This window comes from Brachionichthys hirsutus, chromosome 10, assembly GCF_040956055.1.
Source record: "Brachionichthys hirsutus isolate HB-005 chromosome 10, CSIRO-AGI_Bhir_v1, whole genome shotgun sequence".
NCBI classification, from domain to species: domain Eukaryota; kingdom Metazoa; phylum Chordata; class Actinopteri; order Lophiiformes; family Brachionichthyidae; genus Brachionichthys; species Brachionichthys hirsutus.
Window position 1 is genome coordinate 235,195 of NC_090906.1, and position 26,650 is coordinate 261,844.

At 49.0% G+C, this 26,650-nt stretch overlaps 3 protein-coding genes across 3 annotated transcripts in view; all 3 read left to right on the forward strand.

Moving 5' to 3' along the window:
- uimc1 (ubiquitin interaction motif containing 1) overlaps nucleotides 1-7,214 on the forward strand; it is a 12,972-nt gene extending 5,758 nt beyond the window's left edge. Inside the window, exons 8-18 of the mRNA XM_068744195.1 lie at nucleotides 170-274; nucleotides 366-421; nucleotides 920-1,101; nucleotides 1,181-1,218; nucleotides 3,123-3,258; nucleotides 3,529-3,765; nucleotides 3,873-3,936; nucleotides 4,853-4,955; nucleotides 5,026-5,074; nucleotides 5,935-5,968; nucleotides 6,869-7,214. Coding sequence (XP_068600296.1) covers nucleotides 170-274; nucleotides 366-421; nucleotides 920-1,101; nucleotides 1,181-1,218; nucleotides 3,123-3,258; nucleotides 3,529-3,765; nucleotides 3,873-3,936; nucleotides 4,853-4,955; nucleotides 5,026-5,074; nucleotides 5,935-5,968; nucleotides 6,869-7,046 — 1,182 coding nt within the window. The 3' untranslated portion in view covers nucleotides 7,047-7,214. The remainder of the gene's footprint in view (nucleotides 1-169; nucleotides 275-365; nucleotides 422-919; nucleotides 1,102-1,180; nucleotides 1,219-3,122; nucleotides 3,259-3,528; nucleotides 3,766-3,872; nucleotides 3,937-4,852; nucleotides 4,956-5,025; nucleotides 5,075-5,934; nucleotides 5,969-6,868) is intronic.
- Nucleotides 7,215-10,642: 3,428 nt separating this feature from the next.
- zgc:77151 (uncharacterized protein LOC337153 homolog) lies at nucleotides 10,643-22,542 on the forward strand. Its single transcript, XM_068744197.1, has 13 exons — nucleotides 10,643-10,663; nucleotides 12,998-13,150; nucleotides 14,045-14,152; nucleotides 17,250-17,460; nucleotides 18,274-18,504; nucleotides 18,628-18,734; nucleotides 18,821-18,968; nucleotides 19,372-19,424; nucleotides 19,816-19,913; nucleotides 19,978-20,104; nucleotides 20,215-20,397; nucleotides 21,624-22,434; nucleotides 22,502-22,542. The coding sequence occupies exons 1-13, from the start codon at nucleotides 10,643-10,645 to the stop codon at nucleotides 22,540-22,542; spliced, it is 2,292 nt and encodes a 763-aa protein (XP_068600298.1).
- dbn1 (drebrin 1) overlaps nucleotides 22,385-26,650 on the forward strand; it is a 12,639-nt gene continuing 8,373 nt past the window's right edge. The window contains exons 1-2 of the mRNA XM_068744198.1: nucleotides 22,385-22,703; nucleotides 22,852-22,940. Of these exons, the coding sequence (XP_068600299.1) occupies nucleotides 22,561-22,703; nucleotides 22,852-22,940 (232 nt within the window). The 5' untranslated portion in view covers nucleotides 22,385-22,560. The remainder of the gene's footprint in view (nucleotides 22,704-22,851; nucleotides 22,941-26,650) is intronic.

The window sequence follows — 26,650 nt, forward strand, 5'->3', positions numbered from 1 at the left end:
TTGTTAAAAAGGAAAGTCTTTAGTCTACTCTTGAACATAGAGATGGTGTCTGTCTCAGGAACCAATCAGAGAGGAGCTTGCACATGTTTGCGTTCCTTTGATCCGTCGGCCCGCGTTGGTACCGGCCCAAGCACTGACCTCTGCACCCCCTTTCTGTGTCCCTGCACAGGTGATCCTTGCTCAGATGGAGGTGTATGAGAAGAGTCTGAAGCGGGCTCAGAGGTGTCTGCTGAAGAAGGCTGAGTGGGGGGGGGGCATCCTGCCTCAGCCAGAGGTATGGATCCAAGGATTTAGAGGAATGACACGATGCTTTGATCTTTATAAGGTATTCATCTTCGGGTGCTCCCCCCCCCTCCCCCCCATAGAACTCTCTGTCCTCGGAGGTGTGTGCTGAATCTCGTCAAGCACCTTTTCCTGAAAGGTAACACCGGAACTTTATTAGCTCCGCCTTCATGGTCACACAGGATCAAGTATCTGTTCGGTCTTAAAGTAGAACACCAAAGTACAAATACATTACTATAAAGACGTGTCTTATCTTTTTATATGGTTTACATGTATGTCGGTTGTCAAATACATTGATATTGATTGATAGAGGTAAAGTAGGCTAAAGTAGGTAAAGGGTACTTTCATGTGTGTCTACCTGAACCGGCTTCATGAGAAGCCCCCCCGTTTCCGTAAAGGGTACTTTCATGTGTCTACCTAAACCGGCTTCATGAGAAGCCCCCCCGTTTCCGTAAAGGGTACTTTTATGTGTCTCTGCCTAAACCAGCTTCATGAGAAGCCCCCCCGTTTCCGTAAAGGGTACTTTTATGTGTCTCTGCCTAAACCAGCTTCGTGAGAAGCCCCCCCGTTTCCGTAAAGGGTACTTTTATGTGTCTCTACCTAAACCGGCTTCATGAGAAGCCCCCCCGTTCTCTAGAATAAGGGGGGGCTACGGTTTGCGTCTTACGTTTTCCAGAAGAGGCCTCCGACTGAGGAGTGGGAAACTGTGTGACGCAGATGAAGCCCGTCCAGCGGAGGCCGAGGAAGACGAAGAAGAAGGTGCTGAGGATGAGGACGCAGAGGGACGGGGGGACGCTGGTGACTGTGAGGTTTGTCCAGGTACAGAGTCCTTTCCTTGTCATTGATTCTGAAGGAAGTCCTCGTGATGTGAAACTGAATCGCGTCTCTGACCACACAGAAACTCAGATGAGCAGCGATGGCGACCGGACACAGGAAGTGAGTTCGGTCCGTCTTCTGTCTGTCCTCTAACAGGGGTCGTGACCCCGTGGCTCTTCTGACGGTTGGCCGGTTGCGTTTGGTGCGTGTGCCGATCAGACAAAACGTTCTGTCTCGTTTTAGTCCGTCCAGCGATCCTTCGCTGCTCGTGTCCCGTCAGGGAGGCGGGAACAATCGTCCATTATTTTAATTGGATGATACTGGCCTGCGTCGGCTGTTGCTGGGTAAAACGGGTAAACGCCCCCTCTCTAATCAGTCTGCTCGGTCAAAGTTCAAAGATAACCCTTCGACGAAGAAGATGACAAAAAGAAAAAAAAGATGACGATGACGAGTATCGTACATTTCAGGACCAAAGAATTCACCTTTGTGGAGAGAATGTTAGAGTACAAGTACACTCACACAGTAGCGTGTATTACAGTACAAGTACACTCACACAGTAGCGTGTATTACAGTACAAGTACAGTCACACAGTAGCATGTATTACAGTACAAGTACAGTCACGCAGTAGCGTGTATTACAGTACAAGTACAGTCACACAGTAGCGTGTATTACAGTACAAGTACAGTCACACAGTAGCATGTATTACAGTACAAGTACAGTCACGCAGTAGCGTGTATTACAGTACAAGTACAGTCACACAGTAGCGTGTATTACAGTACAAGTACAGTCACACAGTAGCGTGTATTACAGTACAAGTACACTCACACAGTAGCGTGTATTACAGTACAAGTACAGTCACACAGTAGCATGTATTACAGTACAAGTACAGTCACGCAGTAGCGTGTATTACAGTACAAGTACAGTCACACAGTAGCGTGTATTACAGTACAAGTACAGTCACGCAGTAGCGTGTATTACAGTACAAGTACAGTCACGCAGTAGCGTGTATTACAGTACAAGTACAGTCACACAGTAGCGTGTATTACAGTACAAGTAGTCACACAGTAGCATGTATTACAGTACAAATACAGCCACACAGTAGCATGTATTACAGTACAAGTACAGCCACACAGTAGCGTGTATTACAGTACAAGTACAGTCACACAGTAGCATGTATTACAGTACAAGTACAGCCACACAGTAGCGTGTATTACAGTACAAGTACAGTCACACAGCAGCGTGTATTACAGTACAAGTACAGTCACACAGTAGCATGTATTACAGTACAAGTACAGTCACAGTAGCATGTATTACAGTACAAGTACAGTCACACAGTAGCGTGTATTACAGTACAAGTACAGTCACGCAGTAGCGTGTATTACAGTACAAGTACAGTCACACAGTAGCGTGTATTACAGTACAAGTACAGTCACACAGTAGCGTGTATTACAGTACAAGTACAGTCAAACAGTGACTGTACTTGTGCTGCGTTTGCTTTTTGGTTTCTCTCTCCTCTCGGCTGTGTATTATTGTTATATATATTACGTCGGGCTCCAGCCCCCCCCCCCCCCCCCCCGTCCTGTGTGCAGCTCCAGGTGTAGATGATCGATTCAGCCATCGCACCGTCTCTGTTCTGCTTCTGGGCTCCGCTCACGTTAGTCCGTAACGTTCAGAGGCTTTTATCCTGACATTTAGTTGAATTCACGTTTAAAATGTATTCGATGGCTCTCACTGGAATACGTTTGGTTCCCGACCCGTTTACAGCGTGTTCTGTTCACATTCCCAGCTGGAAAAACTCACATCAGTGTGCTCTCAATCTGAACATTTTGTCACAAACACAAGGAGAGAAATGTTTGATGGTTAAAATCAGTTTTGTATTGATCAGCACACGGGGTCAAAAACAGTATTAAAAAACCCAAATCAATAAACTGTTTACAAAGTACAAACTTAAGGTCTCAAGTGAATGAATAGTATCGTATTTCTCCGTTCTTCCGTGTACCTTCCTTGCCTTGCCTTTGTGCCAGCTAGCGCCTAAACGCTGTGAGCGGCCTACGGGGGAGACGATTCCCCAGAAACGTCCTCCTGCAGAGCCAGAGGGTGAGGAGGAGGAGGAGGAGGAGGAGGAGGAGGAGGAGATGGACGTAGAGTCGGATGTTGGGGGTAAGAAAGCACATTTTACAGACCGAACATTCCCCAAAGAGCAAAAACACCGAATACATTTTGGGTCAGACTTTGTTTTACTGCATAATACGCGCTCTGTAGTTGAAGAGTTTCCTGTTAGCTGACGCTAAATATGGGCGTACCGTGATGGACAGCGTTTAAACCATGGTAACGCCTACAGTAAATCTATTTGTGATTATTGTATTCATTTGGATTGAAGCGTAATCATTGAATCATCAGGATGTGACCTCAGACTGTTTTCATCTCCAGTGGAACAAATGATGAAAGGAAAGATGAGAGGCGGCGATATCGGAGGACGGCGTGTGGAACGGGACGAGGGCAGAAGTGGCCCAGATTGGGTGGAGGCGAGGAACGGGGGCCGGCGCGGCCCTGAAGTCTGCATCGACTGCCCCCTCTGTCGGGGGTCGTTTCCTGCGGCTGACATCGAGATGCACGCTGCGTCCTGTGATGGAGAAACGGCCGCCGTGGATGCAGAGCGGGCCATGGGTGACGGGAGAACCATTTTAATGAGCTCCATGAGAATAGGCGTGGTCTTATCAGTGTTGGACTCCAGATGTTTTGTTAATCACTTAAAACTATCCTCCACATTTTAGCATCACTGAAGTCACGAAGAAAGAGAACAAGAAGAGCAGCGGAAGATTCTCACGACGCCATCAGGTAAGTCGTCTTTGGGCGTCTCTGTTCGTGCTAGCTGCTCGTCTTTGGGCGTCCAGCTAGCACGACCAGCTAGCACGAACCGTGCTAGCTGGTCGTCTTTGGGCGTCTTTGTTCGTGCTAGCTGGTCGTCTTTGGGCGTCTCTGTTCGTGCTAGCTGCTCGTCTTTGGGCGTCTCTGTTCGTGCTAGCTGCTCGTCTTTGGGCGTCTCTGTTCGTGCTAGCTGCTCGTCTTTGGGCGTCTTTGTTCGTGCTAGCTGCTCGTCTTTGGGCGTCTCTGTTCGTGCTAGCTGCTCGTCTTTGGGCGTCTTTGTTCGTGCTAGCTGCTCGTCTTTGGGCGTCTTTGTTCGTGCTAGCTGCTCGTCTTTGGGCGTCTCTGTTTGTGCTAGCTGCTCGTCTTTGGGCGTCTTTGTTCGTGCTAGCTGCTCGTCTTTGGGCGTCTCTGTTCGTGCTAGCTGCTCGTCTTTGGGCGTCTCTGTTCGTGCTAGCTGCTCGTCTTTGGGCGTCTCTGTTCGTGCTAGCTGCTTGTCTTTGGGCGTCTCTGTTCGTGCTAGCTGCTCGTCTTTGGGCGTCTCTGTTCGTGCTAGCTGCTCGTCTTTGGGCGTCTTTGTTCGCGCTAGCTGGTCGTCTTTGGGCGTCTTTGTTCGTGCTAGCTGGTCGTCTTTGGGCGTCTCTGTTCGTGCTAGCTGCTCGTCTTTGGGCGTCTCTGTTCGTGCTAGCTGCTCGTCTTTGGGCGTCTCTGTTCGTGCTAGCTGCTCGTCTTTGGGCGTCTCTGTTCGCGCTAGCTGCTCGTCTTTGGGCGTCTCTGTTCGTGCTAGCTGCTCGTCTTTGGGCGTCTCTGTTCGTGCTAGCTGCTCGTCTTTGGGCGTCTCTGTTCGTGCTAGCTGCTCGTCTTCCTCACGTGGCTTTGTTTTCCGTAGGAACAAGGAGAGGTGCTACATCTGCCAGGACTCCGTGCCTCTGAGAGACTTCGGCAGACACACGGAGCTCTGCATCCGTCAGCAGGCGGTGCTTCCGGCTGCGGTAAGCCTTCACCACGGTCGCTGGAACAAGCTGCTTGCGTTTGGGTGTCAGCTCTTTACTCTCCTTACAGGAGAAAGATCTGCTCTCAGCTCTGGAACAAGCAGAGCGCCGGGACTCAGGTGAGTCTGAAAGGATGAAAGCTGTTCACTGCTAATCTCCATTTTAAGGGTTAAACGGATTCTTTTTATGATGATTGAGGAAAGAAAACTAAATGTTTGGCAACTATAGAACGATAGCTGAGATGCAGTGAAACTAAAACGTTTGACTTTGGGGTCACCAAGGATTAACCCTCTAGATACCCGAATAACAATGCACACATCAAATCAGAAGCCGGGATTTCAACCGGCAACCTCTCGGTCGTAGGACGAGCCGCTCAACCACCGACACCACCGGGGTGGTTTGGTGCGGCTTGTGCGCTGCGTGTGGCAGATGAGTTTGAAATCAGCAGTTACCTGAAGCCCCCCCAGCCCCCCCGGCCCCCCCAGCCCCACCTTTAGTGACTTTTGTTGACCTGTAAATAAAACCCTTCGTAGCTTTAGTGGATCCAGTAAATGTCTCCCAGTACGGGACACAGAATAAGTTCAAGGGACCCCCTGGTGGCCACCAGCTCGTGTGTACTGTGTGACTGTACTTGTACTGTAATACATGCTACTGTGTGACTGTACTTGTACTGTAATGCATGCTACTGTGTGACTGTACTTGTACTGTAATACATGCTACTGTGTGACTGTACTTGTACTGTAATGCATGCTACTGTGTGACTGTACTTGTACTCTAACATTCTCTCATAAATATATTCATCATCATCGTCATCAAATTCCAACAGCGACTACAGCGCCATCTGCAGATGGAAACTGAAACTGCGTGGCATTTGATCATGATGGTAGACGTTGACCTCCGACCCACAAAGGCAGCGGCTTCACGCCGGCCTCATGACTGGATTCTGGTACCTCTGACCTCCTGTTCTCTGTCCCCACAGGGGCCGGGCCGTCGGGATCAGAACTGCAGCCGGGGTGAGGCGCCTTAGATTGTTCTCGTTCCCGGCCCGCTCAGAGGGAATCGAACCTCTGTCGGTGCAGCGGTGACCTTTGACTTTATCCCTCGCTTTGAGTTCTTCAAGTCGAGCTCATTCTTCTACGAAGGATTTCTTAGGTCATGTGATCCGAAACGGTCTCCAGTGCTCTCGGCTCGCCGTAGGGGGCGCCGTAGTGTAGCAGCCGGGTCCGGCGGTCCTCCACGATCACAACACAACACGAGCGTTGATACAGATGTGCCCTGTATGCATTTACTGTGTGCTCCTTGCTGTGAGGCAACATCGCCGACCACTGCGCCACCGTGTCACCCCAAATCAGCAATCACGGTAGTAAAAACACACAAAGCAGTTGAATTACGCAGATACAGTAGTTAAACAACAGAGATCAATAATCACCCGGCATACCCGGCACTATGGAGACGACCAAAAGGTGTACATCTACTGTGTGTGTAGATTCACACGCACACACCGGGATCAATATCTATCAGCGGCCGGTACGCGTCACACGGAACGTCTGCCGAGGTGTCGGGTAACGAGTTTGGGTTTGGCGACGGGCTCTTCGGAAGGTAAGTGAGGACCCCCTGCGGACCCCCTGTGGGACCCCCTGTGGGACCCCCTGTGGGACCCCCTGCGGACCCCCTGCGGGACCCCCTGTGGGACCCCCTGCGGGACCCCCTGCGGACCCCCTGCGGGACTCCCTGCGGACCCCCTGTGGGACCCCCTGCGGACCCCCTGCGGACCCCCGTGAGGTCGTGGGAGGTGAAGCGTCTGAACGAGATGTGAACGCGTTGCTTTATTGATCGCGCTCCCGTTCCGGCTGCTGCTCGGGTGGATCGGCGTCTGCTGTTTGAATGAATCTGGGTTTCTGTTCTTGAATCAGAGACGTCATTGATCTGCGTGATGACGGCGATGACGACGGGGAACGAGGACGTGCTGCAGCGATCCGGATCAGTCGCTCTCCCATTCGATCCTTCACTCCGATCTCCGAGGTCACCGACTGCCTTATTGATTTCAAGAAACCACATCGAAGCAAGCAGCTGAGCCGAAGGCGGCGCTGAAGAGCTCAGGCCGCGAGTACTGGAACGTAGAGCCTTCGTTTAACGACGTAAAGAATCACGAGTATGACATCAAGATAAGAAAATACTTCTCTTCTGATTCCTGCTGTCAAATTTAGGATATTTATGCAGGTCAATAAATACGAGTCAAATATGAGTGCTAAAGGCGAACCTGATTTTGACTCTCTTTATTCCTCCGTGTGTACGTTTATTGTTAAAGGGTTCCCTGTTTACGGTCTTCCTGGGGTCTGAAAAAAGAAATAGCTCAACGATGAAAATCTAGAATCAGAAATGTGCATTCTGTCCATTACCTACTGACAAATTTAATTACTGTATTCTCCGATTGTACTTGAAGAATACTTTATTTGGTTTACTTATATTCAGTCGGAAATTATTTCAAAGGTTGTTGGCACGATAAAAACCTTTGATTTTGTGCTTGGTAACATCTGGCCATTATCAGCTGATGTAACCCATTTAGAACTAGAAAGACAATCAGAGACTGCAGACTCCGCCTCCAAAAGACTATTGGATCTTGTGAGACAGTAAACAGGGCTTCCGGATCAGAGGGGCCAAACCTGCTCTAGCTTGCTGCTCCGGAACGTACTACAAGACTCCTTCTGGACTCTTTTTCCCATCATGCCATTCGTGTCCCTCCCTCTTAAAGTGGCAGTTTACAGCACAGGCACAATTCCTGATGTAAAAATAATTCTAGAATCTGGATCCAGATCCGGATCAACGCCATTCTCGTGGAGGACCGAGCCACGGACAGAACCTTGCTTGTGTAAAGATTTAAAGTCGATTGGGTTCCTAGTTTTTGAGTTATGCGCTCGGACAGACAAACAAACAGACAAACAGACAAACAAACAAACAGACAGACAAACGCACCCGATTGCAATACCCTCGCCTCCCCTTCGGCGAGGGTAACAATGACCTGTTACCACAAAGTACTGAAAACGTGTTCAGGATGAGGGACTGTGTTTCAGGAAAACCAAAAGTAAGAACTAAATCTGAGGTGTTAAGCTGTGGAATGACTTCATATCATAGGACAATGTGTACATGTATGTATGGATATATATAGGTATTAAGTAATTTCCTAAAGAATTCATTGCTATAAAAATTTATTGTCTACTGAAAATCAGAAGAGGAGTCGGTCCCGAATAAACATTTGAAATATTGTCCTTTGTCAAAGTGGACCGAAATAACATTTATTCATTCAGTCCATCCATCCATCCATCTTCCTCCGCTTATCCGGGGGGGTCGCGGGGGCAGCAGCCCAAGCAGGAAGCCCAGACTTCCCTCTCCCCGGCCACTTCCTCTAGCTCTTCCGGGGGACCCCGAGGCGTTCCCAGCCGAGAGACAGTCTCTCCAGCGTGTCCTGGGTCTTCCCCGTGGTCTCCTCCCGGTGGGACGTGCCCTGAACACCCCCCCAGGGAGGCGTCCAGGAGGCATCCTGAATAGATGCCCGAGCGTGACAGCAGTAAAGGAGATAATTAGAGATGACATGAAAGCGTGACAGCAGTAAAGGAGATAATTAGAGATGACATTAAAGCGTGACGGCAGTAAAGGAGATAATTAGAGATGACATTAAAGCGTGACGGCAGTAAAGGAGATAATTAGAGATGACATTAAAGCGTGACGGCAGTAAAGGAGATAATTAGAGATGACATTAAAGCGTGACGGCAGTAAAGGAGATAATTAGAGATGACATTAAAGCGTGACAGCAGTAAAGGAGATAATTAGAGATGACATTAAAGCGTGACAGCAGTAAAGGAGATAATTAGAGATGACATTAAAGCGTGACAGCAGTAAAGGAGATAATTAGAGATGACATTAAAGCGTGACGGCAGTAAAGGAGATAATTAGAGATGACATTAAAGCGTGACAGCAGTAAAGGAGATAATTAGAGATGACATTAAAGCGTGACAGCAGTAAAGGAGATAATAAGAGATGACATTAAAGCGTGACAGCAGTAAAGGAGATAATTAGAGATGACATTAAAGCGTGACAGCAGTAAAGGAGATAATTAGAGATGACATTAAAGCGTGACAGCAGTAAAGGAGATAATTAGAGATGACATTAAAGCGTGACAGCAGTAAAGGAGATAATTAGAGATGACATTAAAGCGTGACAGCAGTAAAGGAGATAATTAGAGATGACATTAAAGCGTGACAGCAGTAAAGGAGATAATTAGAGATGACATGAAAGCGTGACAGCAGTAAAGGAGATCATTAGAGATGACATGAAAGCGTGACAGCAGTAAAGGAGATCATTAGAGATGACATTAAAGCGTGACAGCAGTAAAGGAGATAATTAGAGATGACATGAAAGCGTGACAGCAGTAAAGGAGATCATTAGAGATGACATTAAAGCGTGACAGCAGTAAAGGAGATAATTAGAGATGACATTAAAGCGTGACAGCAGTAAAGGAGATAATTAGAGATGACATTAAAGCGTGACAGCGGTAAAGGAGATAATTAGAGATGACATTAAAGCGTGACAGCAGTAAAGGAGATAATTAGAGATGACATGAAAGCGTGACAGCAGTAAAGGAGATAATTAGAGATGACATGAAAGCGTGACAGCAGTAAAGGAGATAATTAGAGATGACATGAAAGCGTGACAGCAGTAAAGGAGATAATTAGAGATGACATGAAAGCGTGACAGCAGTAAAGGAGATAATTAGAGATGACATGAAAGCGTGACAGCAGTAAAGGAGATAATTAGAGATGACATTAAAGCGTGACAGCAGTAAAGGAGATAATTAGAGATGACATTAAAGCGTGACAGCAGTAAAGGAGATAATTAGAGATGACATTAAAGCGTGACGGCAGTAAAGGAGATAATTAGAGATGACATTAAAGCGTGACGGCAGTAAAGGAGATAATTAGAGATGACATGAAAGCGTGACAGCAGTAAAGGAGATAATTAGAGATGACATTAAAGCGTGACAGCAGTAAAGGAGATCATTAGAGATGACATTAAAGCGTGACAGCAGTAAAGGAGATCATGGGACGAGGACATGAAAAGAGCTCCAATGAACCTCCACCATCAAACCAGAACTGCTAGTAAAAGCTGACAATAACGTCACACACTTCAAAGACTTTCAGGGTTGGAATAAGTATATTTATGAGTTTTGAGGGACATAAAATACACATTTTGACAATTAATAATTTTAGGATTGAACAAGCATTCTTGTTTTCTCTTATCGCAGTGAATATTTTTGAAAAGTAAAATAATAAATAAACCAAAATAAATTCAAACTTTTATTCAGTTCAGTTGTTGCTAAAATAGGAATTAATGATATAAAATATAACATCCACATGCAGGTATTCGTCATTTGATTTCAAACATTCTGGTATCAAAACCCCGCCCACATGGTCGCGTAGCCGGAAGTACGTAACACTTGTGAAGCTAAAGATGCTCCAACCGGTTCGCTATTAAGTTTTACTCTGTGGCAAACTTTGGCCACGCCCAGATCCTGTCCCGTTTCCACAGAGAAAAAGAAGAAACAGGCGTTTTGCGCTGGTGCGTTCGTTTTCGTGTCGGCGCGTCCCGGCGGTGTAACCGGAGAGGGGCCTCAGAGGGAATGCGGGACCGCAATGGAGCGCAGCGCGATGCAGGTAACGCGATTTAATCCGGAATCAATGTGCTTCTGCGCTTCGACGCCTTCTCACCTGTTGACGTCGGAAATATTCTGGCGGCGTCGCGTTCAGATCGAATCCGGAATTTGTCTTTAATTCCGTTTGGCTTTCCGTATTGATTGTTTTCACATCAGCCGAGCCGCATTCACAACTTTATTCATCCGGGCTGAACTTTTCTCCTCGGAAAATGGCCGTTGATATTTGATTTTCTTCGCCTCCAGAGGCTCCTGCGAGCCGCGCTGGAGCCGGAATTATGACCGGAATTAGCGGAGGCTCCGCGGGGAGACGTTTCTGATATTTGTCCGCTAATCATTAATGTCTTTGTGCGTTGCGTCGAGTCCCGCTCCCAACCCCCACCCGGCCGAGCAGCACATTAGCTTAATAAAATGACTGTTCCTCGCCTGGAGTGGAAACTTTAGCTGCTCAACAACAACAACAACAACAACAACAACAACAACAACAACAACGAGCTCGCAGCGAGGCGAGGCATCGATCACTTCTGATCCGGATCGATCCATTCCTCTATTAGCTGCTCTTCGACGGGCACGAGCTGGAATAGGAGATATTATTTTCACAAGCCTCCCGACATTTTGTCTCTGCGTAATTTCCACAGTTTGAGGGGGGGGGTAATATTTAATATCGTGAATTTGGACAAGCTGTTAGAAATTAAATCTTCTACGAGGACTGCGATGTTGGTAAAATCTCGTTTTAAATGTGATTATAATGAACCTGCTCTATTGTTAAACCCTAATATAGGCTATAACCAAGGTCTTCTGATGTTCTAATCAATGTATTTTTGTACCTGGCGGAATAAATGATTGATATTCCTTCCTCTATTGACATGTTAATCTGCATTATTCCAGAAGCATCGCGAGTTCTGACGTAGATGAAGGTTCCATCTTAAATTCTTGTCTTTCATATTCTGTGGTTTGATTTTGCTGCCTGCTCAGCGCTTCCTCCTCTCGCCGCTAGAGGGCTCTCGTTCATGCTTTATGACGCAGGGGATCGATAAATGCTTTTATGCTCGTGTTTTGATGCTCACTAAACAGAATTGTGTAACTAAACCTACATATTGTGAGTATTTCTGTTTGATTCGGGGGTTGATATTGTGCCAGGAGAGCTCGTGCTAAATATTTTTGTACTGGTTAAAACTTTGTTGTAGTACTCGCTGTTCTCCTGTTGTAGTATAACTACAGGTGTGTACTGCATGGCTACAGCTGGGCTATCTCTTTATGCTTTATCTGTTTTATACCCTTTAATTCTTTGTCCTAATCACATTGTAGGAAAATGTTTAATATTCGCCCAACATTAAATCAGAGGAGGGGCCAATAACCAGGAGTCAGCTCATTGGTCGGCTACAGTGAAGACTTGGCGAGTCTTCATTGCATTCACGGGGCGGGGCTACCTGTACTGTGTGTGTGCTGGGTGGGGCGGGGCTTCCTGTATTGGGTTGTGTGCTGGGGGCGGGGCTACATGTTGTGTGTGCTGGGTGGGGTGGTATGCCTCTCCGTCTGCAGTTACCACTCTGTACCAGTAGGGGTGTGGAGGGGGGCGGGGCTTCCAGCTCAGGCTTCTCACTTGCATTTGCCCCTCCCTCTCAGTCAATGGCGTCCGAGCGGAAACTCGCCCAGGACGAGAGAGAAAGTCAAAATGTACCATCTGGGCTGCTGAACAAGAGACTGACTAAAGGGCTGCTATATAAAGCTACGAATGCTAATGCTAGCGATATAAAGCTACAAATGCTAATGCTAGCGATATAAAGCTACAAATGCTAATGCTAGTGATATAAAGCTACAAATGCTAATGCTAGCGATATAAAGCTACAAATGCTAATGCTAGCGATATAAAGCTACAAATGCTAATGCTAGCGATATAAAGCTACAAATGCTAATGCTAGCGATATAAAGCTACAAATGCTAATGCTAGTGATATAAAGCTACAAATGCTAATGCTAGCGATATAAAGCTACAAATGCTAATGCTAGCGATGTAAAGCTACAAATGCTAATGCTAGCGATATAAAGCTACAAATGCTAATGCTAGTGATATAAAGTTACAAATGCTAATGCTAGCGATATGGACATCAGGGTTGAGGGACACGGGTCCAGGTTCTGCAGCACCACGGACAGAAAGAGGGACAAAGGGAGAGAGAGCACAGCACTACATGGGGAGAGAGAGAGGGATTCCTGACGTATATTTATAACATGAATTATCAGACATGTCTGCTGGTTCCTGTTGAATCATGAGGAGCTTCTCGGCCTGGACGAGGACCTCCGCAGACTGAAGGATGTCTTTCTCTCTTGTCCCCCATCAGTGGTTGGGCGCCCCCTCCTGCCAGAGGGGCAGCTACGCCTTCTACAAGTCGGTGAGCAGCAGAGCTGAGCCCGACGGGCCCGTCCAGGTGTGGAAGCTCGGGGAGTTCTACTCCGTCCGCTGTGGGCCTCAGGACCCCGTTTGCATTGCAGAGGTGAGGAAACGTAGAGTCCCAGTGTGGGACGGTCTCTGTACGGGGTCGGCAACCCGCGGCTCCGGAGCCGCATGTGGCTCTTTCATCACTCTGTTGCGGCTCCCTGTGGCTTTAGAAAATAAATAATGAGTATTTAATTCAATGTATTTTATTTTAGTTCATTCATTTTTAAAATGTAACTCTAAATTTGAAGATTATGGTGATTATAAATCATACAAAATAAAACGTACTCAAGTTTTTTGTCGCTCGTAATATACGTCACAACCGCCAAATTGCGCGCGATTTCTTGAATTCTTCGACCCCCAGGTAGGACAACTATGGATAAATGTAAGAAAAGAAAAGTGTCTGAAGAAAACGGACCATTTATTGATACGTGGGCGGATTGGTTCGCCTTCGCTGCTGACCGGACGGGTTTAGCGGAACGAGAAGCTAGCAAACGACAAAGTCGAATGTCGCAAGACATTTCCAGAATAAACACACAGACTTTGCTCAAAAAGAGAAAAAGAGCCGTTTAGGAATATAGATAGATGCAGCACGTTTAGGAATATAGATATATATATAATATATTTGAACAGACGTGTTTGTTTTTTGTTTTTTTGGTCCAATATGGCTCTTTGAACATTTTGGGTTGCCGACCCCTGTGCATGATGGATAAAAGGCCGCAGACGGGCAGACGCACGCACATCTTGTGCACGTTTTCCCCTCGGAAGGGGAGGGGCTTACAGACCTACTGACTGGATGGTTTATTTACCTGTGTTTTGTTGGTAAGGACCCAAAATCACCACGATAGGGTAGAAACACGGGGACAGTTCATGACGTGGGATCTGTGAAGGCAGCAAGTTGCTCTCAGGTTCACCTGCTGCAGGTTTCAAGACGTCCTGTCTTCATGCACAGGTGACCTTACTCTGGGAGGACCAGGCACAGCGCCACCTGATGGCCAGCACCAGACTCTACTTCCTGCCTGAGGACACGCCGAAGGGTCGGACCAGGGAGCACGGACAGGTGGGACACAAGTTGCTGCACTGGACTGTAAAGCAAACACCTGAAATGTCCAAATTAATATTAGAATATTTCAAAATACACGTAATACACGGAGCCCCCCCCCCCCCCTGCTCAGCCACCGGCGTGAGAAGCAGAATATCTCTAGTCCTGTTCATCACAGGTGCAGCATGAGTATATTCCGTATATCGCCCAGCTGTAGCGAACGTTTCAAACTAAAGGAGGTCCCACCAGGACGTCCCTGTCCCACCAGGACAGGACGACGGGAGCCTGAGCTCGATGTAAAACGTCCCATCTGGGACCAAAAAGCCGAAGACAATTAGTGAAGCAACACAAAATGTCTGCCGATGGTTTTTGTTAAACAGACGGATGACATGCATCCATCGTTTTGCATTTCTGAGGATGAGAAGGTTAAATGGTCTGAACACCCCCCCCCCCCCCCACTGGCTTGTTTGGGTGTGTCCATGAGCTCAGGTGAGGCTGGAGGTTTTCAGATGACCCAGCTGAGATGAAAGTTTTATTAGAGCTGGACTTGCAGACCCATCCAGTCATTCCAGAATGGCTTTCTCTCCAGCATCTGATTTTTATAGTCTGTCGTTTTCTCATTTTACGGGTTAATGCGTGTGTTTGTTCTCATTTTACGGGTTAATGCGTGTGTTTGTTCTCATTTTACGGGTTAATGCGTGTGTTTGTTCTTATTTTACGGGTTAATGCGTGTGTTTGTTCTCATTTTACGGGTTAATGCGTGTGTTTGTTCTCATTTTACGGGTTAATGCGTGTGTTTGTTCTCATTTTACGGGTTAATGCGTGTTTTCTTATTTTACGGGTTAATGCGTGTTTTCTTATTTTACGGGTTAATGCGTGTGTTTGTTCTTATTTTACGGGTTAATGCGTGTGCTTGTTCTTATTTTACGGGTTAATGCGTGTTTTCTTATTTTACGGGTTAATGCGTGTTTTCTTATTTTACGGGTTAATGCGTGTGTTTGTTCTTATTTTACGGGTTAATGCGTGTGTTTGTTCTCATTTTACGGGTTAATGCGTGTGTTTGTTCTTATTTTACGGGTTAATGCGTGTGTTTGTTCTTATTTTACGGGTTAATGCGTGTTTTCTCATTTTACGGGTTAATGCGTGTGTTTGTTCTTATTTTACGGGTTAATGCGTGTTTTCTTATTTTACGGGTTAATGCGTGTTTTCTTATTTTATGGGTTAATGCGTGTGTTTGTTCTTATTTTACGGGTTAATGCGTGTTTTCTTATTTTACGGGTTAATGCGTGTTTTCTTATTTTATGGGTTAATGCGTGTGCTTGTTCTTATTTTACGGGTTAATGCGTGTTTTCTTATTTTGCGGGTTAATGCGTGTGTTTGTTCTTATTTTACGGGTTAATGCGTGTTTTCTTATTTTACGGGTTAATGCGTGTTTTCTTATTTTATGGGTTAATGCGTGTGTTTGTTCTTATTTTACGGGTTAATGCGTGTTTTCTTATTTTACGGGTTAATGCGTGTTTTCTTATTTTATGGGTTAATGCGTGTGCTTGTTCTTATTTTACGGGTTAATGCGTGTTTTCTTATTTTACGGGTTAATGCGTGTTTTCTTATTTTATGGGTTAATGCGTGTGCTTGTTCTTATTTTACGGGTTAATGCGTGTTTTCTTATTTTACGGGTTAATGCGTGTTTTCTTATTTTATGGGTTAATGCGTGTGTTTGTTCTTATTTTACGGGTTAATGCGTGTGTTTGTTCTTATTTTACGGGTTAATGCGTGTGTTTGTTCTTATTTTACGGGTTAATGCGTGTTCTTATTTTATGGGTTAATGCGTGTGTTTGTTCTTATTTTACGGGTTAATGCGTGTTTTCTTATTTTATGGGTTAATGCGTGTGTTTGTTCTTATTTTACGGGTTAATGCATGTTTTCTTATTTTACGGGTTAATGCGTGTGCTTGTTCTCATTTTACGGGTTAATGCGTGTTTTCTTATTTTACGGGTTAATGCGTGTATTTGTTCTTATTTTACGGGTTAATGCGTGTGTTTGTTCTTATTTTACGGGTTAATGCGTGTTTTCTTATTTTACGGGTTAATGCGTGTGCTTGTTCTCATTTTACGGGTTAATGCGTGTTTTCTTATTTTACGGGTTAATGCGTGTGTTTGTTCTTATTTTACGGGTTAATGCGTGTTTTCTTATTTTACGGGTTAATGTGTGTTTTCTTATTTTACGGGTTAATGCGTGTGTTTGTTCTTATTTTACGGGTTAATGCGTGTTTTCTCATTTTACGGGTTAATGCGTGTTTTCTCATTTTACGGGTTAATGTGTGTTTTCTTATTTTACGGGTTAATGCGTGTTTTCTTATTTTATGGGTTAATGCGTGTTTTCTTATTTTACGGGTTAATGCGTGTGTTTGTTCTTATTTTACGGGTTAATGCGTGTTTTCTTATTTTACGGGTTAATGCGTGTGTTTGTTCTTATTTTACGGGTTAATGCGTGTTTTCTTATTTTACGGGTTAATGCGTGTGCTTGTTCTCATTTTACGGGTTAATGCGTGTTTTCTTATTTTACGGGTTAATGCGTGTGTTTGTTCTTATTTTACGGGTTAATGCGTGTGTTTGTTCTTATTTTACGGGTTAATGCGTGTTTTCTTATTTTACGGGTTAATGCGTGTGCTTGTTCTCATTTTACGGGTTAATGCGTGTTTTCTTATTTTACGGGTTAATGCGTGTGTTTGTTCTTATTTTACGGGTTAATGCGTGTTTTCTTATTTTACGGGTTAATGCGTGTTTTCTTATTTTACGGGTTAATGCGTGTGTTTGTTCTTATTTTACGGGTTAATGCGTGTTTTCTCATTTTACGGGTTAATGCGTGTGCTTGGGGCTTGAGGTGGGCTGGTCCCCTCTCTCCAGGCAGGTGGGTTAGGGTTAGGGTCCAGAGCAGCTGCTGGGTGTCCCAGGACTCGGCCGGACCTTCATGCTTGCTGCTCGGGTTCCCCGTCGAGTCTGCGTAGAGCTTCGGGGTGTTCCTTTAGAATACCTGTTCCACTAAACGACCCGTCACGTTCTGAACGGTAGGGCGGAGCAACGGAGGCTAAACTAGCGCTCCTCTCTTTGTTCAGGATGAGCTTCTAGCTGTGTCCAGGAAGATGGTGGTGCGGGTGGAGGACCTGGTGCAGTGGTTGTGTGCAGAGCCTGCAGGCTGCAGTGTGAAATCGCCCCCCTGCAGCACAAATGGTCTGCACACACCTGTGCAGGGCAACGAGGGTAACACCAGCAGTGTCTTCAGCAAGAGCAGCGAGCCCCCCCGAGAGAAAAGTGAGTGTACGAAGCGTTAACACGCTTATCACCCCCCCCTGTGATGCCCTGTAGCTGAGCCCCCACATCTGTGTGCGTGTTATCGGTTCTTGTTCCTCTACAGAGGTTAGATGTTCCTACCCCGGAAGCATGACAAAGACGACAATAGTGCAGCGGCGCGATAGTCCAGCGGCGCGATAGTCTAGCGACACGATAGGCTAGCGGCGCGATAGTCTAGCGACACGATAGTGCAGCGACGCGATAGTGCAGCGACGCGATAGTGCAGCGACGCGATAGTGCAGCGACGCGATAGTGCAGCGACGCGATAGTGCAGCGACGCGATAGTGCAGCGACGCGATAGTGCAGCGACGCGATAGTGCAGCGACGCGATAGTGCAGCGACGCGATAGTCTAGCGACGCGATAGGCTAGCGGCGCGATAGGCTAGCGGCGCGATAGGCTAGCGGCGCGATAGGCCAGCGGCGCGATAGTCTAGCGACGCGATAGGCTAGCGGCGCGATAGTCTAGCGGCGCGATAGTCTAGCGGCGCGATAGTGCAGTGACGCGATAGGCTAGCGGCGCGATAGTGCAGCGACGCGATAGTGCAGCGACGTGATAGGCTAGCGGCGCGATAGTCCAGCGGCGCGATAGGCTAGCGACGCGATAGGCTAGCGACGCGATAGTCCAGCGGCGCGATAGGCTAGCGGCGCAATAGTGTAGCCAAACATCAGAGCAGCGGCGCGATAGCGTAGCGGCGCGACGGTGCACGTTGTCCCAGTTGATCCCAGAACTGGTGGGTCTAACGTCACGTAGGAGGACGGTTGCTTCACTTGTCTGTTCTTTCTCCTCAGAAGACCTGGCGGGGGCCCAGGGCATCAAAGTGCTCAGCTATCCACAGTACTGCCGCTTCCGCTCCCTGCAGAGACGCATCCAGGGCAGAGCAAGGGGGCCAGTGCTCCAGGACCCCCACCTGCTGGCCCTAGGGGGCGTCAAGGCGCTGTCTGACATTCGGCTGATGTACTGCAGGGACACGTTTAACCACCCAACGCTGGAGAGCAGCACCAGCTTCTCCTGGCAATTTAGTACGTGCTAACCGGAAGGGGGGGGGGGGGGGCTTTAGACTGGTTTGTGGTAACTAGTTTGACCACATCTTTATTTAAAAATGAGATCTTCTGTTTATACTGTCTGTGCTTTCTGAAATGCAGGATGTCCGTCACTCAGTCTTAGAGGACGACCTCGCAAGAGGAGGGGCCGAGATGGCAAAGAGTCCCCCGTTTTCAGCCAATCGGAGTCCTGGATCGACAGGATGAAGGTTTGTAATGTTCTCAGCAATGTTTGACAAACGTAGAACATCTTAGGACCGGTTAGCGTCTGACGTCCCTGCTCTGCCCCCCCCAGGAGAACGTGATGGGCAGCGTGGAGGTGGGCTGTGAGGGCAGCTGGCTCCCCCACCCTGAGGAGCAACTGTTCCTGGATCAGCTCTCTGCCTTCATGGACGGTCGGGGCTCACCCATCCACAAAGTTCCCAACCTCGGCTTCAAGAAGAGTGAGCACCTGGCTGGGTGATAATGGGCGTGGCCTCGTGTCTGATCCATAATGGAATTTCTTTGGATGTAATTGTACATTTCATGCGCTCTCGAAACAAGCTTAAATAAACCCGGTACTGTTGGGGGGGGGGGGGGGGGTCCAGCTGCAGGTTCATTCTGTTCTAACCTACATTATTGATTAGACTGGATTTTTACATGTTGAGAGCAGCAAAGTAATAGTTTTTACAGAAGATGTGAATATTTGGCAGTTGAAGCGATAATGGCTCTGTGGTTTTTGGGGGGGGGGTTTGTTTTTATCTGGATGCCGATTGTTTTGTGGACCGGTTCGGTGTAATCTGAGACGGACTCGGCTCGCTCTGCTCTGTTGCTGCTTTCATCAATACTTTTGTTCTTTGTCACCAGTCGACCTCTTCCTCATGTATTCTGTGGTGAAGCGTCTTGGAGGCTACAAAAGGGTAAGTCACGACTCCTGAGCGCTGTGCTGATTGGCCGTAGCCCTGCTCTGTGGGGGGGGGCGGGGGCTTGGCTGAATAGAACATAAATATTTAAACAGCAAACATCCACAGAAGACGAACTAGAATAACACAGAATGACTCTGGATTAATTTAAATGGACCCGGGGCTGCGTTCGGGCCGGTACACAATGCAGTACGCTGAGTACGGCGTTGTGTATTTGATCCTCAGCTGACCGCAGACGGAGCAGCAGAGCTACGGCTCACGTGGGCGTGGTTCCGTGGTTCCTGCCCACGGCCCGGTCCGGTCTGCAGTGGGGGGGTCATGGGTTATGGGTTATGGGTTATCTCAAAGGACTTAGTTCGTTCACACGACCCTCTCTTGGGTGTCGTAGGTCACTCTGGACCGCCTCTGGAAGGTGGTCTACAACGACCTGGGAGGATGTCCCGGCAGCACCAGCGCCGCTACCTGCACCCGGAGACACTACGAGAGGTGAGACGAGGACACGCCGTGTGAACGGAGACGTGGGCGTCCTGTAACCGGGCTTGTGTCTCAGGCTGATGCTCCCTTATGAGGAGCACCTCAGGGCAGGAGGGACAGGGTTCAAAGTCCCAGAATCCCCCACGCCACCGGAACCCAGGGCTCCGAGAGGCAGGAAGCCCGGACCCAAAGCCCGGGGGGGGGTGAGTCCTGCTGCTGCTCGCCCCACGGTGAGGGGGGGGGGGGGGGGGGGGTTCATGATGTTAGTCTCCAGAACATGAATGGAAACCGAGACGCGGCTCATTTCCTTCAGACGGACCAGCATCGCCTTCAGGACGAGGGAAACCTCCCGGCGTTCTCTCACGGCGGCGGCGGCGGCGTCACGGCGGTGAAGCGGGGCAGAGGCCGGCCCCCGGGCACGCGGAACAAGGCCAGGCTGCTAGCTCAGCGGCATGCTAAAGCTAACGCTAACGCAGCGGGCAGCGGCACACACGAGGTAACGCCAGACGTTTACTGATGGTTCCGCATCGTCTTCCTGGATCTGTCCTCGTCTTCCTAGCTGCACGTCCGTTTCTGGTCTGTCCTCGTCTTCCTAGCTGCGCGTCCGTTTCTGGTCTGTCCTCGTCTTCCTAGCTGCACGTCCGTTTCTGGTCTGTCCTCGTCTTCCTAGCTGCGCGTCCGTTTCTGGTCTGTCCTCGTCTTCCTAGCTGCGCGTCCGTTTCTGGTCTGTCCTCGTCTTCCTAGCTGCACGTCCGTTTCTGGTCTGTCCTCGTCTTCCTAGCTGCGCGTCCGTTTCTGGTCTGTCCTCGTCTTCCTAGCTGCACGTCCGTTTCTGGTCTGTCCTCGTCTTCCTAGCTGCGCGTCCGTTTCTGGTCTGTCCTCGTCTTCCTAGCTGCGCGTCCGTTTCTGGTCTGTCCTCGTCTTCCTAGCTGCGCGTCCGTTTCTGGTCTGTCCTCGTCTTCCTAGCTGCGCGTCCGTTTCTGGTCTGTCCTCGTCTTCCTAGCTGCGCGTCCGTTTCTGGTCTGTCCTCGTCTTCCTAGCTGCGCGTCCGTTTCTGGTCTGTCCTCGTCTTCCTAGCTGCGCGTCCGTTTCTGGTCTGTCCTCGTCTTCCTAGCTGCACGTCCGTTTCTGGTCTGTCCTCGTCTTCCTAGCTGCACGTCCGTTTCTGGTCTGTCCTCGTCTTCCTAGCTGCACGTCCGTTTCTGGTCTGTCCTCGTCTTCCTAGCTGCGCGTCCGTTTCTGGTCTGTCCTCGTCTTCCTAGCTGCACGTCCGTTTCTGGTCTGTCCTCGTCTTCCTAGCTGCGCGTCCGTTTCTGGTCTGTCCTCGTCTTCCTAGCTGCGCGTCCGTTTCTGGTCTGTCCTCGTCTTCCTAGCTGCACGTCCGTTTCTGGTCTGTCCTCGTCTTCCTAGCTGCGCGTCCGTTTCTGGTCTGTCCTCGTCTTCCTAGCTGCGCGTCCGTTTCTGGTCTGTCCTCGTCTTCCTAGCTGCGCGTCCGTTTCTGGTCTGTCCTCGTCTTCCTAGCTGCGCGTCCGTTTCTGGTCTGTCCTCGTCTTCCTAGCTGCGCGTCCGTTTCTGGTCTGTCCTCGTCTTCCTAGCTGCGCGTCCGTTTCTGGTCTGTCCTCGTCTTCCTAGCTGCGCGTCCATTCCTGCTCAGACGATCTGAACGTCCAGCTTTAGCTCGGAGGACTTTGTCTCAGTTTTCTTCTCCTCTTCCTCTTGCAGCCCATCCAGCCATCCGTCCTCCATGTCAACTTGCCCCTCACTCCAGACCCGTCCCCTTTGCCGGCCCCCCTGCTTCCCTTCCAGCCCAGAGGACAGGAGCTGAAGCCTGACCCGGTGGACGCTGTGTCCTCCACTCCAGCTGTCCTCCTTCCAGCTCTGCCTCTCCACTTCGTTGGAGGCTCTCTGAGCGGCTTCGGTCCCATTAAGGGTCTGTGTCCTCTGGATGTCTTTAGGAACCGCATCAGCCTCCAGAGAACCCTGGAGAGCCCGGCCGTGACCCCCCCAGCACCGATGCAGCACCGCCCCCCCGTTTACGCTCTCCAACCCAAAGGCGGAAGCCCGGATGTGCCCCAGCCTCGTCCCCAGCCTCGTCCCCAGCTCCTCCAGCAGCACACCCGCTGCTCCGGGGGCCACGTGGACGAGGGACCCCAGAGGGGAGTCTGTCGGGACGCTGGGAGCCGGCCCGCTCTGCCCCCGCTCCGGGTCCTGCCCTTGAACCTGGATTGTAGCGTTCAGGTGTGCCAGCTGATGAGGACTCGCCTGGGCTCGTCTCAGTTCCAGACCTTTACCCGCAGACTCTCTGAGGCTCTGTCCCAGGACCTGAGCACCAAGCCCCCCTGCTGTCCCCTGACCCCTCCCCCCGAGCAGGCGTCGCCTCTAAACCTCAGTAGACGCTTTCCGGCTAAGAGGCCCGGTACCGAGGACCCGGATCCCAGCCCTGCGATGCTCCACGGAAGCACCGACGAGCCGGCATCCAAGAGAGCCAGGACCGTCGGCTCGGAACAGAACCAGGACTCCAGCCCAGAAGGAGGTACAGCAGGAGAGAAGTTCCAGACCAGGAACCAGGAGGAGCCCGCGGACCTGAGCTCCCCCAGCAGGATACGGGCTTTCCTACTCGGGCTTCCGCCCTTCCAGGTGAAATTCGAGGAAGACGTGAATGGATCCAGGTTTGGAAAGTGTATCAGTCCAGGATCTAAAGCTGAATGCCAGTGGACCGAGACGGAGAGAGGAGGAGGAGCAGGAGGAGGAGGAGGAGGAGGAGGAGGAGGAGCAGGAGCAGGAGGAGGAGGAGCAGCGGCTGTAAAGGAGGAGGAGCTGGTTCAAATGGAGCAATCTAAAACTGAGAAGGCTCAGCAGGAAGAGAACGACCCCCCCCCCCCTCTCTGGTCCTGGACCGGCTGAACTGAAGCGGGCCGGCCCTTCAAATGCTGACACGCCCTGTTTTTAGCTGTCGGCTCTGGTTCGGTGCCGGGGCCCGGCTCTGGTTCGGTGCTGGGGCCCGTCCCGGGTTCGGTGCTGGGGCCCGGCCCGGGTTCGGTGCTCGGGCCCGGCTCTGGTTTGGTGCTGGGGCCCGTCCCGGGTTCGGTGCTGGGGCCCGGCCCGGGTTCGGTGCTCGGGCCCGACTCTGGTTCGGTGCTGGGGCCCGACCGGGCCGGGGCCGGGCCCTCTCTGGCCTTGTTTCCTGATTGGTTGATCTGGGTTTTCCAGTCACATCATTGATTGAACTTTGCAGAGGAATAACGACACTGAGATTCAAGACAATCACCAAACAGCTGTTCTTCCTCTCCCGGGGCTCCGCCCCTAACACTACTCATGTTACACAGGACAATCAATAACATGTATGGATGATGCTATGCATTACACGCGTGCCTTAGATTCCTGCGATCTGATTCGTCGCCGGCTGGAAATGTGTTCAAAGAGATCCTTTGATGTTTAGCCGGTTGCTTATCTAGAGTTCTCTGACAGTACGGGATACAAATATAATTAAAAGTACCGGTACTGCCTACGCTGGTCAAATGTCTGCTTGAATCAAAGCCCTTTTCTTTTCATGTTTGGTTCGATGCCCGGTCCAGCTAGCAGTCAGCTGCTTCAGGTAGATCAAAGGAGGATCATCCAGGGTGCGGTAGATCAAAGGAGGATCGTCTGGACTCGCTTCAGGGTGATTGAAGACGATTCACCTCATCCAGGAGACGATGCATCCTGATTATTTATCTATTTTATTGTGATTTCATGCTTTACCTGTGTTTTCGTGGTTGAAACCGAACCCTCTCCTCTGGACATGTCCAAACCATCAAAGTCTGTCCTCTCTGATCTTGTCTCCAGAACGTCTAACCTTCACTGTCCCTCTTTTTGTCTCATTTCTAATCCTGTCCAACCTGGACACTCCCAAGGAGAACCTCAGCATCTTCATCTCCTCCACTTCTAGCTCCGCCTCCTGTCTTTACCTCAGAGCCGTCCATCATGGCTGTCCTCACCACTGTCTCTAAGATCACAGAGACACCTGATACTTTCCTCCACCTGTTCCAGCCTGCCTGCACACGATTCTTCTCCTTTCCACATTCTCTCCATCACCCGAGGTACTTTATTTTAAAATGTTGTGTCATGCGTTGTAATCAAACACAGAGGAAATGGACACCTGACTGGGGGCCCACCTGACTGGGGGCCCGCCTTCTCACGCTGGACTAAGGGAAGACACACTTCCTGCTCACATGTTCTTCTTCTGGTGTTTTGCTGGAAAGGCCGCCGCCGCCATGCCTGGTGAGAGGGAATGCCTCCGTGCCAGCAGGGGGCAGTAGTGTGTCGAGGAAACACCTCGGCCCGTGGGTAGATGAGGACTCTCCACGCCTTGCTCATCTTGATCACTTGGACGATAAATGAGAAGATCCTGATCAGTCACTCTTTGATTCTGTTGATCTGCGATCGGCCAATCGGAGCGCTTTCTGTCTGTCTGTCTTCCTGATTCGGGCTGAAAGGGCGGGGCCCCCCGGCGAGAGTTCCATTGGGTCATTAGCTAGTAGCCGTTTCTGTCCTTTGATCGAGTTGAGTAAACGTTTACGTCTCGTTCAGGTCGGTAATCTCCGGTGTCAGCATCAGAATGGCGTTTGGGGGCCCGTTGACCTCTGCAGGCCGTCTGAGGTCAGCATCAGAATGGCGTTTGGGGGCCCGTTGACCTCTGCAGGCCGTCTGAGGTCAGCATCAGAATGGCGTCGTTTGGGGGCCCGTTGACCTCTGCAGGCCGTCTGAGGTCAGCATCAGAATGGCGTCGTTTGGGGGCCCGTTGAACTCTGCAGGCCGTCTGAGGTCAGCATCAGAATGGCGTTTGGGGGCCCGTTGACCTCTGCAGGCCGTCTGAGGTCAGCATCAGAATGGCGTCGTTTGGGGGCCCGTTGACCTCTGCAGGCCGTCTGAGGTCAGCATCAGAATGGCGTCGTTTGGGGGCCCGTTGACCTCTGCAGGCCGTCTGAGGTCAGCATCAGAATGGCGTCGTTTGGGGGCCCGTTGACCTCTGCAGGCCGTCTGAGGTCAGCATCAGAATGGCGTTTGGGGGCCCGTTGACCTCTGCAGGCCGTCTGAGGTCAGCATCAGAATGGCGTCGTTTGGGGGCCCGTTGACCTCTGCGGGCCGTCTGAGGGCCACAACGGGGCCATCTAGTGTCCATCGGGGGACTGAGCGATGTCCATGATCAGCAGCATCTGGGTCAGAAACAGGAAGTTGAAGGTCGAAGGTCGTGGACGCTTCTTATTTCGTAAACCGTTGCTCCCACGCCAAGAAAATTAAAACGCTGCTTCGCGACCCTGAAGCTTTTGTTCTCATAACGATGCTCTGGAATTATTATTGTCAAATATTTCACTGAAAAAGGCAGAAAATGAGGAACAGGGCTGAGGAAAGTATTTAAGATGATAATTTCACTTGGATGCAAACGTGAGTTTATCTGGAGGGATGGATCCATATCTTACGTTTTATTCTGCTTCCCTCTCCTGGCGTGGCAGTAATAAATGTTTAACTTTCAGATTTTATAAACTAGGAGTTTAATCATATTTCCACGCAGTCTCAACCTGTTGCCGAATCAAAGAAATGTCCCACGTTTTGTTTGGGGGCGGGGCATCAGCCCAGACCTTCACCTGTTTACCTCGATGACCGGTGATTTAACGTTTGTGTATTCAAATGTCAAAGGAAATGTTTTCTGATTGTTGCTGATTAACTTCCTTATTGATAAGCTGTAGAAATATAACATGGTTAAACAACCTGTGGTTGGAACTATTGATCCTCTTGGAGATCAGAGGGGTTTATGGGTAGTGTAGTCTGAAGCCGCCAGCAGGTCCTTACCATGCTGACATGAACCTGCTGCATGCGGCACCTTTCACAGCCTGAAGATCTCACTCAGATCATCTCTACAAAAACCAAAGTGCAGTGGGAATTGATTTCTGATTTAATCACGAGCTTGTTCGGTTTGTGATTTAATCAGAAGCTTGTTCGGTTTCTGATTTAATCAGAAGCTTGTTCGGTTTGTGATTTAATCAGAAGCTTGTTCGGTTTGTGATTTAATCAGAAGCTTGTTCGGTTTGTGATTAAATCACGAGCTTGTTTGGTTTGTGATTTAATCAGAAGCTTGTTCGGTTTGTGATTTAATCAGAAGCTTGTTCGGTTTGTGATTAAATCACGAGCTTGTTTGGTTTGTGATTTAATCAGAAGCTTGTTCGGTTTGTGATTTAATCAGAAGCTTGTTCGGTTTGTGATTTAATCAGAAGCTTGTTCGGTTTGTGATTTAATCAGAAGCTTGTTCGGTTTGTGATTTAATCAGAAGCTTGTTCGGTTTGTGATTTAATCAGAAGCTTGTTCGGTTTGTGATTTAATCAGAAGCTTGTTTGGTTTGTGATTAAATCACAAGCTTGTTCGGTTTGTGATTTAATCAGAAGCTTGTTCGGTTTGTGATTTAATCAGAAGCTTGTTCGGTTTGTGATTTAATCAGAAGCTTGTTCGGTTTGTGATTTAATCAGAAGCTTGTTCGGTTTGTGATTTAATCAGAAGGCTCACTGCCATTCTTTTCTTTCTTTCCTTTCTCTCTGGCAGCGTCGGGTACCATTCCATTTTAACACTGTATATTTATAATAAAGTAATCTCTTAATAAAGTCTAGCTTCTGTGGTTCATGTCTGTGAAAGTTAAAATGTTTTTAGTGTATCACAAAAGTAATTTTAATATGTACTAGTATAAGTGGAAACAACCCAGATGAGTTGTAAATGAAATA